Source organism: Mustela lutreola, chromosome 7 (assembly GCF_030435805.1).
Source record: "Mustela lutreola isolate mMusLut2 chromosome 7, mMusLut2.pri, whole genome shotgun sequence".
NCBI lineage: Eukaryota > Metazoa > Chordata > Mammalia > Carnivora > Mustelidae > Mustela > Mustela lutreola.
In genome coordinates, this window is record NC_081296.1 from 36,719,504 (window position 1) to 36,733,106 (window position 13,603).

At 50.9% G+C, this 13,603-nt stretch overlaps 1 protein-coding gene across 1 annotated transcript; it reads left to right on the plus strand.

The window, feature by feature from the left end:
• Nucleotides 1-1,147: 1,147 nt before the first annotated feature.
• Nucleotides 1,148-7,309, plus strand: RPP25 (ribonuclease P and MRP subunit p25). Its single transcript, XM_059180354.1, has one exon. It carries the CDS (start codon nt 1,705-1,707, stop codon nt 2,344-2,346), a length of 642 nt encoding a protein of 213 aa, XP_059036337.1. The 5' UTR covers nt 1,148-1,704; the 3' UTR covers nt 2,347-7,309.
• The last annotated feature ends 6,294 nt before the right edge of the window (nt 7,310-13,603 follow it).

Consider the following 13,603-nt stretch of genomic DNA (forward strand, 5'->3'; position numbering starts at 1 on the left):
GAGCTGGGCTGAGCCGAAGTCCGGGCTCCAAGCGGAGCACTACCCCGAGGGCCCCTGAGCCTAGCGTGCGACCAGGATATCCCGGACGGAGTTGGTCACTCGGACGTTGGGGCGCAAAGTCCACCAGCTCCAGCCATTCCCCCAAAGTGCGGTAATGGGGTCAGCCTGGGTTCTGAACAGCAGAGGCCGAGAGAGCTAGGACAAACAAGAGGCCAAGGAGGCGACAACAGCTGTGAGAAGGCAGAAGGCCACCCGGCAGCCCCGTTATGGGGCTGGGACTCAGCTCCCCCCAGGCACTGTCAGGCCGCTCGCACTTTTGAGGTTTCCCGCCCGCTGCAGCTCTCCCGGCGCCTCCCCGCCACCGCGGTGCTAGGCTACCCAACCTGGATCAGATCTGCACCACTCCCTCGCTTGCGCCAGGGGCGTGGAAGGGTGAGGGGCAAAGTCCTAGAGCAATTCCGGGGGCGGGAGTCCAGCTCCTTCTAACTTCCCTCCCATCATCATCCCTTCAGCCCCCAGCCTCATCCTCACTGTCCACCTCTCCTGGCAGGATGTCGGGGTTACTCTCCCAGCCCTGTGGTGTTCCCGGTAGCTTCCTAATGCCCCCGAGGCTTCAACTTATCCACCTTCCTCCCTTCTCCCCCAACACCTGCCTTCATCCAGCCTCCCTTTTGAAAAAGGACCCCACCGAGTCTCAGGGGGCCAAGGCTGGCTGACAACGAGTTCCACCTGGGAAGAAGGGGATCCACGTTATCAGGGAACTGTGCCTGGCTTACCCTAAAGCATGCATTTCTCGTAGCGGACGCTCCATGGGTGCGGGGAGCTTAACTCCCCTTGAGAAGGGCTCTCCTTGTTCTCTTCCCTTTCGCCTCAGGGACAGCCTGGCCCAGCGCCTCACCCCTCAGCCCAGGAGCGTACGGGGGTCCCGGAGCCTCCTGCTCCGGTCAGGCGCCGCGAGCTGAGACCTCAGTCTCCCGCCGCCCTGCGAAGACCACGCCGCGACGTAGTCGTCCGAGGGCAGCGCCGGGCGCAGCGGCAGCCAGCGCCTCCGCACTCTGCTGACCGTGCACAGGCTGTCCTTGAGGCGACAAGAGCGGCTCGGGCGCGGGAGGGACGGAGTGGAAATGTTCCCTGAGGAGTGGGGGAAAGAGGCGCCAGCAGGCCTCTCGGAAAACCCTCCTTGAGAGGCGACAGAGGCGGCCAACGCGCAAGGGCTCGGGGACCCGGCTTTAAACAGCTTTTGCATCGCAAACACAGTTTTTATTTAGGTCGCCCGTTTATGATGGTTGGCTCAGGGAGGGCAGATGGCGATTGTAGGGGAACTTCGCCCGGCAGGTCACCCCCTGGCTGCCACTACACATCTCGGAACGCAAGGTTCCCTGGCCCCGGTGGCTAGACTCGGGCGGGACTGGATCCCGGGAGCCGGCAGAGGCTAGGACGGGGGCGGGCCAAGCTGAGTTAGGGGCGGAGCCTGACGGTAGGGGCGGGGGCTTCCAGGCTCCCAGGCGGGGCCTCCGCTAAAGGCGCGGAGCACCCGGCGCCGAGAGCGCGGCGTAGAGCAGCGCCCGCTGGAGTGAAGTCGGAGACGAAGATCGCGCCGTCCCAGCCCTCCCGCCAGCGTCCACGCCGCTCCCGCACCCTTACCCCTGCCGGCCCTTGCCGGCGCGACCGGCGGCCATGCAGCCTCAGGGCTGAGGCGGCCCCATGGCGAAGCCAGCGTCCCCGAGGTCCGGGCAACGACGGCGCATGGAGAACTTCCGTAAGGTGCGCTCGGAGGAGGCGCCGGTGGGGGGTGGGGCCGAGGGGGGCGGCCCAGGCTCCAGCCCCTTCGCGGACCTGGCGCCTGGTGCTGTGCACATGCGGGTCAAAGAGGGCAGCAAGATCCGGAACCTGCTGGCTTTCGCCACTGCCAGCATGGCGCAGCCAGCCACGCGCGCCATCGTCTTCAGCGGCTGCGGTCGGGCCACCACCAAGACCGTCACGTGCGCTGAGATCCTCAAGCGCCGCCTGGCGGGCCTGCATCAGGTCACGCGGCTGCGCTACCGGAGCGTGCGCGAGGTGTGGCAGAGCCTCCCGCCTGGGCCCACACCCGGTCAGAAGCCTGGCGAGCCGGCCGCCAGTCTCAGTGTACTTAAGAATGTGCCCAGCCTCGCCATCCTACTTTCCAAGGATGCACTGGATCCGTGCCAACCCGGCTACCAGCCCCCGAGCTCCCATCCTGGACCCTCGTCCCAGACAGCTGCACCAGCGTCCAAGAGGAGCCTAGGGGAACCTGCGGCTGGAGAAGGCTCTTCGAAGAGGTTACAGCCTGAGCCAAGCGCTGCGGAAGAGGACCAGACGGCCTGAGAGCTCGTGGGTCTGGGCCACGTAGACACGCTGGATCTCACCCCGAGGGCCTCGACCTTGAGACGCATCTCCAGCCTTTCACGCCTCGGTGCTCTGGATATAGCTCCTCAGACGGTCAGCATGGACCCCAAGGCAACGAGAGGGACCCCAGGGAAGCTTCGTTCCACCACTTGTGTTGTCTGAAGACGCAGAACTCCACCTTCAGCTTTTCTGAGCCATGCTGGAACCTTCTTCAGGGAGGGAGTGGTGGACCATGGGACTCCTGAGCCTTGCTTAGGACCCCCAAGGGTTAAAGGCATGCAGTAGTCATGAGTTCCCCCCCACCCCGGGTGTAACCTTAGGAGAGCTCTTGGAATCATCTCCACCATTGACTGGTTGAGGGCAAGGGGTGAGAAAAGGACTGCTTGAAGGCAAGGGAGTCTGAGTTGATGGGGGTCTGTTCTGCCCCTCACCTGGGGAGACTGCTATCTTCCTAGTTTTCCTTACCCTGCTATCAAGGAGCATCTTGAGACGAGGTGCAGGGCCACCTCTATGGGCTCTAGCTCTTTTAACAACCCTCTTTCCCACTGGCCCAGAAGGAGAGACCCAGGACAAAACTCTTCGCCTTCTCTCCTGAGTCTCAGAGCTGGAGTCGTGCTTCTAATAAAACAAACACAAAAATGGCTCTGGCCCTAGGTTTCTTCTTTAGCACTTAACCTATATGGAAACTGCTTTGGCCTGCCCTGCTATGTCTCAGTCCCCTCCAGCCTGGAGACTTTGGCTTTTGGAGTCTTCACAGTCAGACACAGAGACTGGACAGCTTCAAACTGGTACGAGAAGCACATTGCCTGCTCCCTGGCTTCTCCCTCTCCCAGCCTTCCCTTTCTGGCTCTAGTCTCAGGGGCTCGGGGCCAGAAGGGGGGGCCTTTGTCCCATGGTGCATTACCACTGAGGGAAAGGGAGGAGCACCTTGCCTTTCTGAGAAGGAAGAAAGGAAGGCAAGCACCAGTGAACTCTCCGGTGGGGGAGGGGTCACTGCCAAGGGAGGCACACCCCACTGGGCTCCCTAAACCTGCAGCCTCCTGCCAATTGACAGCCGTATCCAGAAAGCTGGCACAAAACCTCTCATCACCATCCGTAGGATCTCCCCTTCACTTCTCTCTCTCTCAGAAAGGACAGCACACCCTTGGGAGAGGGGGAGGAGAGAGACCGAGCACAAATCCACTGCTGGAAATTACTATTCAGCAGAGAAGCTGGAACTTGGGCTGTGAATCACTGCAGGCTCTCCCTGATAAGCTGCTGCCTCCAGCCCTGCACAGCTGTCTGTTAAGAGATAACAGCCTCAAAAGCCTCTCAGTCCAAGTCGAAGTCAGCTGGGGTGGGGGTGGGGGAGGAGTGTTGTGTGCTGGAAGGACTCTAGTTGGTAAGGGTGGGAGGTGGCATCTAACCCCAGGATGTCAGAAACACACCCTACCACATGCAACTCAACGGCACCTCTGGAAAGGAGATGGGGGAGGATTTAAGTGACTTTGCTGGCAGAACTCTGAAATAAATCAGGGACAAGAGGTGAGTTTCGGCCGCTGACAGGAGGGGCTCTTTAGGGAATTCTCCCCTTGAGCCCTGTCATCCAGAGTCCAGCACCATTTGCTTTTCCTAATTTCTTGTTCTTGAATCCCTGCAAAGGGCCAGGGGGGTTATGTGCGCTTGTTCGACTCTCATGGGTGGTCCAAGAAGGTTGGAAAAAATGCACTATCCTGACAGCTAAGGTGCCCTGGGCTGGTCCTGGGCATGTGCATCTGAAGAAAATGATAAAATTCTTGAAAAAGGTCCTGCATGAGAGATGCTTATAGAAGACTGGTCTTGGTTCTAGAAAAGGGCCACCTTTCCAAAACCAGGATCTGAAATTCTGAGTGCCTGGTCACAAGGGCCATGCAGGCAGAATCTTGTCAGGGAGGGAAGGCTGCAGAGGCGTTCTTTTCTTGCTGGTGGGGATCAGATTAAGTCCCTTTCCTGCCTAGAAATTCATCCTGCGGTATGGGGAGGAGAGGGCCTTGCTTCCCTACCTTCAGAGCATTAACCTGCCCTGATGATGGGCTGAGCTCCTGCCTCCGATGCCAGAAGGCAGGTTATGAAACACTTTCCTTTCTGCACCCCCCCCACTCCACCCCAGCAGGTTCTGTTCCCAGGCTTTTGATAGGTGCTCATGGTGCCAGCACCCATGGGCACCCTATCCCTGCCTACAGATCCTCCGGCCCTGCTGATCCAGGAGCAGGCTCCAAAGGAAGGACCCATATTCCTATACATCCCCACCCCCAGGACTGAGGTGGGAACCTGAGAAGTGCTGGAATAAGGCAGTGAGGTTAGGGGGGTAGTTGGCTACAGAGGCACCTCAGGGATGGCTCCCTGACTGCAGGGCAGAGCAGGAGGGAGGGGAAGCTGCTCTGTGAGACCCCATCTTTCCAATAGTGACCTCTATCCAGGAGCTTTCTGGGCCCTGCCTGGGGGCACCTGCAGGCTAGGGGTGGCAGTGAAGGCTCACACCCACGAAATTGTCAGGTCACGCCATCAATTTGGGAGCATATACGTGTATATATAATCCAAGACTGGAGCGTGGGTTAGATGGGCAGTGGATTTTCAGCAAGTCCTTAAGGGACTTCATTGTTGTTGTGCCAGATCCTAGTCTAGGCACACGGTGGAGCTGGGAAGCAGGGATGCTGATGGAGGTGGTTCCCCAAGTATCAGAAGGAGGTAGCCAGCAGAACAGGACTGGACAGGCAGCCCCAAGTAGAGCATAGAGAGGGGATACTGTGTCTGGTGTTGCGGCACCCACAGTGTCTGAAGGATACCCGGCAAGAGGCAGGTGGGGTTGGAGTACCAAGTCGGAGCCAGGTCACTGAGAGCCTCCATGAAGTAAGTGGGAGGCCAGTGGGAGCCATGGAGTGCCCCAGTTTGATTGGCATTTGAGAAGTATCCCTCTGACACTTGTGTTGATGGGTGGTGGATTGGAAGGAGCCTGACTGGATCCCCAAGGACACAAGGAGGTAAGAGATGGTGTTACAGGATTTCTTCTCCTCTGGGGCCTGTGGTTCTTGGCCATGCCACTTCCAAGAATGAAGGGATAGATCAGGCAGAGTAGTGGGCAGTAGAGCAGGTTTATTGAAAGACAGCACATTGGGGCTCCTGGGTGACTCAGTGCGTTGGGCCTCTGTCTTCGGTTCAGGTCATTATCCCAGGGTCCTGGGATGGAGCCCTGCGTCCTGGGTCGGTCAGCGCTCTGCTCAGCGGGGAGCCTGCTTCCCCGTCTCTCTCTCTGCCTGCCTCTCTGCCTGCTTGTGATCTCTGTCTGTCAAATAAATAAAATCTTAAAAAAAAAAAAAAGATGAATATAAAATAAAAAGAAAGACAGCACAAAGCTCCCAAGGAGGAAGGGGACCCAAGAGAGTTGCCTTCGGGGTTTCTAAGTCTAGGGGGTTTTATGGGCTTGTTAGTGGGCTGTTTTCATCTGATTAACCCTCCCTGTGCCTGTCATCCAAACATGGGAAAGGGTGGAGGGCTCCTTCCAAGCTGGTGTAATCCTTTCAAGGAGTTCCCTCTTAGAGCAGGGGACCCGTGTGGCTGCCTGCCTTCCAACTATCCTTCATCCATGGGACCGTGGTACTAGGGAAGGAGATGGAGACAGATTTGAGAGCTACCCAGGCTAGGTAGGATTTCACAACCATTATTGCCAGATCAGAGTGGGGCTTCTTGTGGCATTAACCCTACCCTGGCCAAGGCCTGGCTTGCTTTCTTGGCATACCAGGGGACACGCTATGTAAGGTTGAAACAATAAAGCCTTTGGAGAGGAGGAGATCCACAGTTTCAAATTGGTAGAAGCTTTAGGAGCTGTTGTCCATTGGCCATGAGTCTGCCAGGGCATGTTCACTGCACAGTATGGGGAAATCCTGGGTAAGACCCTCTCCCACCCTTATCCCTCAACAGGAACCTCCCCATCCCTCCATCTCCCAGCCTCTTCCCCATTAATCCTGTACTTTGGGGCTGTTACTGTGCCCACACCGCTAGGGGTGCTCTAGTCCCCTCTATTCCACTAAGATGTTGCAACACCTCCAGGTCTCCCAAGAGAAGGATAATTGATAAAAGAAAGGGGAAGGAAGGAATGAAGGGAGAGAGGCAGGAGAAGTGAAGAAGGAAGGAAAGAAAGGAGAAAATACAGCCATAGGAGGGTCTCCTTGGTGACATCAGGTTTTTCTTAGAGCACAAATCTTTGTAATTGTGCCCTCATTAGTGTGTTCCTCTGGTTATCAGTTACCCTAAAATCCAGAAGCCATGTTTGAATGGATCCTGCCTGCCTTACTTCCCCACCCAATTCTTGGCACATAGGAAGCCCACAGAGCTATTGACTGAATAAATAAAGTCTGGTTGAGCCAGATTTATGAATTATTCTAATGCCATATCAAAGTCCTTACCTGCCAAGGACGGTGGCCAGATCTTTCCCTGTGCCCACCAAGCTTCTCTTCCCATCTGGACCCTTAGGTTCTACCTGCTTTTAGAAATGAATCATCACCATAGTGATTGGAATTTTATGCCTGGCATGAGGATTCTGGTTTTGTGTGACACCTGCTGATTATCATAGATACAATCATAGATATGGTGGGTTGAAGTGTGTACCTGTGAATGTGACCTTATTTTGAAACAGGGTCTTTGCATATGTAATTAATATGTAAGAAGAGATCATACTGAAGTAGGTTGGGTCCTTAACCTAGTATGACTGTGTCCTTACAAAAAGAGGAGAAGAGACAGACACACGGAGATGAACAACATGAGAGGATGGAGACAGATTGGACTTAAACAGCTGCAAACGAAGGAATGCCAAGGATTGCCAGCAAACAGCAGAAGCTAGGAAAAATGCATGGTCCTGCCGATATCTTGCTTTTGGATTTTGAACATCCACACCTGTGAAAAAATAAATTGCTGTTGCTTTAAGTCACCCAGCCTGTGGTATTTTGTTTAAACAGCCTTAGGAATCAAATACAATACATATTCTCACCACATTCAGGGGAAGTAGGGAAGAGGACTCTAGGGCGTTTGCCAAGGTCCTTGTTATCAGAATTTCAGTCCTGCCAGAATTTCCAGTCCCCCAGTAGAGAGACAGGCAGGCTCTCTACTCTGCAGGCCTGTGCTACCAAATATAATGCCTGGCATCATATTGAACCTATAGGCTTTGGAGAATGTAAAGCCATGATTTGGGGCAAGTTAATTCTCTGAGCCTCAGCTTTCTCATCTGCAGAATGGCCTAGATTACTGTGGGATAAAGGATATAATACCTTGCTTCCCAACCATGGTTCATCAGCAGAATCAGCCTAGGGGACTTGTTAAAACTACAGATTGCCTGGACTGAACTCCAAAACCAACAGGATCAGAATCACCTAAGAAGGACCTGAAAATAGGTATTTTAATAAGACCCTCATGTGGGGGATAAGTGTCTGCCTTGACTCAGGTCATGATCCCAGGGACTGGGATAGAGGCCCATGTGGGACTCCTTGCTCAGCAGGGAGCCTGCTTCTCCCTCTCCCTCTGCCTGTGCTCCCCCTGCTTGTGTGCCCCCTCTGTAAGATAAATACTATTTTTAAATATTTAAAATATTATTTAAAATATTTAAAAATTAAAAAAGACTATATTTAAAGGTTTTCAAAAATAAAATTCTCATGATTTTTTGTTTAAATATTTTATTTATTTATTTGAGAGAGAGAGAGGGTGAGCTGAGGGAGGGGCAGAGGGAGAAGCAGACTCCCTGCTGAGCAGGGAGCCCAATACTGGGCTGGATTCCATGACCCCAGGATCATGACCTGAGCCAAAGGCAGATGCTTTAACTGACTCAGCCATCCAAGCACCCCTAGATCCTCATATGATTTTTGATAGTTAATCAGGATTGACTATTCCCTGAGCTTAAATATAAGAACAGCACTCACACTGGTAGGAGAGACATGAAATTAAATCCCCTTCTCTTTCCCTTTGCGTTCAGCCAGTTTGAACCTTTTCGGGAGAAAAGCCTAAGTGTTAAAGAACTGTTATGAGCTGCCCCCTAGAGGTCGTTCTGGGAAAGAGAAACTGGGCTGCAGGACCTGGGAGGCGGAGGGAAATGGGCAGCTAATAGACTCAGAGCCCACAGCGTCTCTGCCCTGGGTCCTGTTTCCAGAAAGGAAACTGAGGGTTTCCAGCTACAAAGACTTCACTTTCTTTGTTTAAAAAAAAGTGTAAGGGTGTGGAAAAACTGAATGTGAAACAGTAGAGGCTGCTTTGGAATAAGCAAAGAGTTCAAAGAGTTAAAACACAGAGTTACCATTTGGCCCATAGATACTCCTACAGGCACACCCAAAAGAACTGAAAATATAAAAAACAAAACAAAACCTGAAAATATACGTCCATAGGAAAACATGGACACAATGTTCATAGCTGCCTTATCCCTAATAGCCAAAACATGGAAACAACTCCAATATCCATTAACTGATGAGTGGGTATCCAAAATGTGGTCTATCCACATAACGGAGTATAATTCTGCCCCAAGAAATAATGAGGTGTACTGATCCATGCTACAACAATGAAAACATTATGCTAATTGAAAGATAACAGACACACACACACAAACACATATTGTATGATTCTATTCATATGACATGTCCAGAATAAGCAAATCCACAGAGACAGAAGATAAATTAGTAGTTGCTTAAAATAGGGCTGGTGGGTGTCATTGGGTAGAAAGATTCTTTTGGGGGCAATGAAAACATTCTAGAATTAGGGATCGTGATTACACATCAGAGTGCGTATATTGCAACTGAACTGTGTGCTTCAAAAGGGTGGACCTTATAGTATGTAAGTCGTATCTCAAAAATTATATCCTTTAATGATTTTTTAAAAGATTTTATTTATTTATTTGACAGAGACATAGCGAGAGAGGGAACTCAAGCAAGGGGAGTGGGAGAGGGAGAAGCAGGCTTCCCGCTGAGCAGGTAGCCCGATTTGGGGCTCCATCCCAGGACCCTGGGATCATGACCTGAGCTGAAGGCAGACGCTTAATGACTGAGCCACACAGGCACCCCTCCTTTAATGATTTTCTAATCAAAAAGTAATATTTTGGGAAATAACGTACTAGAAATAAGTAGGTACAGTGTGAAAAAGGACCATTAAAGCCTCCTACTGGGGGTACCTGGATGGCTCAGTCAGTTAAGCATCTGTCTTTAGTTCAAGTCACAATCCCAGGGTTGTGAGATCCAGTCCTGCACTGGGTTCCTGCTTTCCTCAGCAGGAGTCTGCTTCTCCCTCGGCCTGCCGCTCTCCCTGCTTGTGCTTGTCTGTCTCTCTCTCCCTGACAAATAAATAAAATCTAAATAAAGCAAGCCAGCCTCCAAACGGCAGCCCCACAAGACTTTTTTTGAAGGCTGCTTCCTTTAACACCCCCCCCCCCGATTCTCAGGCCCAAGATGGTATGTTTATCCACATTACCTCCATACCTTATCCCCCATATCACAAGCTGCCCTGCCCTGGGAAAAGAACTATAATTTTACAACAGCAAAATACTTTTTTAAAGAAGATTTTATTTATTTGAGAGAAAGAGAGCATAAGCAGAGGGAGCAGCAGAGGGAAAGGGAGAAGCAGGCTCCCCACTGAGCAGGCAGCTGAAAGTGGGGCTGGATCCCAGGACCTTGGGGTCATGACCTGAGCCGACTGAGCCGCCCAGGCAGCCAAGGAAAATGCTTTTTTCTTGTCACCATTTGTTGAGACATGACCGTGTGCCTCCCAGGACCATGGTTTCCATGCACAACATACACTACATCTTATGAAATCTGCCCGAAAACCTACTGGGTAGGTTCCATTATTATTAGCATTTTACAAAGGAGGGAAGCGGTTCAAGAAAGTGAAGTAACATCTAAGGGCATATGGCAGAGCAATAATACAGTAGCAACAAGCATGTCATTCTCCCAGGTGCCTTCTCCCATTCATCCCCACCCTTCTAGCAGTGGGATCCTCATCATTGGAGGTGCTCCAGGAGGGCCTGAGGAAGGGGAAGCAATGTAGGACCAGTCAGACTACTGGCCTCAAGGGTCACTTCCAGCCTTGACAGGCAGCATTCACTTTTTACCAGTACACTTCATGCTCACCAGGGAAAAATAAGAGCTTTTCTGGACAGCGATCTTCCTTTTACTAGAAATTCCCAGGGTGGAACAGTGCCTTTTTCCTCACAAGTTCTTCAATGCCATCATCTGTCTCCTCTGCACACATCACAAGGGCCTCGTTGCAACCCCTCCAGGAGGAAGGCTGAAGCTGATGTGGTCACCGACTGACAGCCAAGACATCCATCAGGCATTGGAAGCCCAGCAGCTGCTCTTCCAGAGGGACAGAAAATTATTTCAGGGCGAATGATGATAGGAAGAGACCAACGACCCTGACAGCCTTGGGCAAGAGCCAGGATGTCTGGCCTCAACCCTTCTGGGAAGGAGCACCCACCAGAAGCTACAGAATGGACTGGGGTCTGGGGGCCCAGCTGGGGGCAAACATAGGAAGGAGCACCCCCGCACATACACCTAAGTGGTGTGGTTGGCTGAATTCAAAGACGGCCCCTAAGGTTTGTCCCTGCTGGTATACAGACCTTGTATAATTGGGGCAGAATCTGTGAATTTGATGGAATATGATTTCCAAGATTAGGCTACTTGGAGTGTAATCAAAAGAAGGGTCTCGTGGGGCACCTGGATGGCTCAGTTGTTAAGCGTCTGCCTTCGGCTCAGGTCATGATCCCAGGGTCCCGGGATCGAGCCCCACACTGGGATCCCTGCCCCGTGGGGAGTCTGCTTCTCCTTCTCCCACTCCACCTGCTTCTGTTCCCTCTCTCCCTGAGTCTCTCTGTCAAATAAATAAAATATTAAAAAAAAAAAAAAGAAAGAAAGAAAGAAAAAAAAGAGGAAAGAAAGGTCTCCCTGGATATGCCTGACCTAATTAGATGAGGTCTTTAAAAGAGGTAAGCTGGGGTGCCTGGGTGGCTCAGTGGGTTGGGCTTCTGCCTTTGGCTCAGGTCATGATCTTGGGATCCTGGGATCAAGCCCACATTAGGCTCTCTGCTCAGCAGGGAGCCTGCTTCCCCCTCTCTCTCTGCCTGCCTCTCTGCCTACTATGTGATCTCTCTCTGTCAAATAAAAATAAAATCTTTCAAAACAACAACAACAACAACAACAAAAAACAAAAAAACCTTTAAAAGAGGTAAGCTGCAGTACTGTGAGAGGGCCTAGGGAGGGCCCATGTGGTAAGAGCTGAGAAGGGCTCTCTGCTACCAGCAAGAAAAAATGGGCACTCAGTCCTACAACTGTGAGGAACCAAATTCTGCCAACCACTTGAATAAGCAAGGGAGAGGACTCTGATTTCCAGATGAGACCTCAGAGAGGACTCTGATTTCCAGATGAGACCTCAGACCTGACTAACGTCTTGATTTCAGTTTTCTGAGACCCTGAACAGAGAACCAATCATGCCATGCCTGGACTTCTGACCTATAGAAATTGGGAAATAATAAATGGGAATTGTTTTAAACTGCTTAGTTTGTGGTAACTTGTTATGCAGCAATAGAAAATGAATACTGGTGATGAGGGCTGAGAACTGCCCCCCCTCAAGATAGCAGGGGCAAAAAAAAAAAAAAAAAAAAAAAAAAAAAGAAAAGATAGCAGGGGCTTTGGAATTCAATGAGAAGCTATCAAAGCCTACCTCTGGGGGTGGTGGGGCAAAATCCCACAATTTCTAGAATCAGACAAACCTGGTCTCAAATACAAAAATTACTATTTATTAGCTGTGTGATTCTTGGACAAGTGCCCTTTGAGTCTATTCCTTTAACCATAAAACGGATAAATTCTTTTTTTTTTTAAAGATTTTATTTATTTATTTGACAGAGAGAAATCACAAGTAGATGGAGAGGCAGGCAGAGAGAGAGAGAGAGGGAAGCAGGCTCCCTGCCGAGCAGAGAGCCCGATGCGGGACCCCATCCCAGGACCCTGAGATCATGACCTAAGCTGAAGGCAGCGGCTTAACCCACTGAGCCACCCAGGCGCCCAAAACGGATAAATTCTTATCTCACAAGGCTGTTATGAGTATTAGATGGGATAATAGTTTGCAAGGGTGCCTGGCTGGCTCAGTTGGTAGAGCATGTGACTCTTGATCTTGGAGTTGTGAGTTCGAGCCCCACGTTGGGGGTAGAATTTACTTAAAAAAAAAATAGTTTGCAGCATTCAGTGACACATAATAAATTATAGCCATAATTGTATTAAATAACACTCTAGTAGCCAATCTAAGGCACTGTAGGCAAAACAGAGAGACCAGTTGGGATTCAGGTGCAATATACCCCATTTAGTACTTTCTTAATTATGGGAGCCCTGACCTCATCCTGAGCTTCCAGCTCTTGATATGATGAATATTAATTGAAATGCAATGAGGTTAAAGCTTCTCCAAGTGTCCTGTGGTTTGGCTGGTGGGAGAAGGTGAGGGCAGGTGCTTTGAAAAGTTTTTTTATCCTTTTGCCAGCCAGGATCATACCCCCTAGAGCCACACGGCTAGGGAGGGAAAAGAGAAAGGCAGATGCCACACCCAGGAGAAAGGGCCTGGAGTGAGGAAAAGGAAGCTGAATGTCCATTTTTTCTTTCCTCAGTGAGTTCAGGGATAGAGAATGAAGGACACCAAGACAAGAGACTGTCTCATTAACTCCTGTGGCATCGTGGTAATTCAGGCCTGGGGAAGTGGTCCCACTGCCCAGGAGCTCAAAGTCAGGATGTAGTTAATAAGGCCAGACTAGATGTTAAGAGCCTTGGAATGTGATCAACCCCATGTCACAGAAGCCTGCTACAGGAGCCCTCCTGTAGATATTGGGGGCAGGCCTCTGGCCAGAAATACTGTTTTATTTGAGGCAAATTATGCTCAGAGACTGAAATTGTCTTTGCCAATAATTTGCTTAATACAGGTTCATTGGGTTAATTATAGCTTATAACAACATTTCACAAGCCAATAGCATAGAGGATAATGTCTCTTATGGAGAAATTGAAAAATAACATATTCAAAACCAATGACCAATTAAATACACTACTGTTCCGGACAAAGTGGAAATGAAAGAAATAAAGCCCAAATTTAGAAAAAAAAAATTCCAAATTTAGTTGAAGTCCATCTTTCTGTGAGTTGGTTCTTGGTAGAGTGAGTCCTTCAACTAAAAGCTGGATATCAGCTGCCTGCCTAGACCCCTCACAATTGAGGCACATAG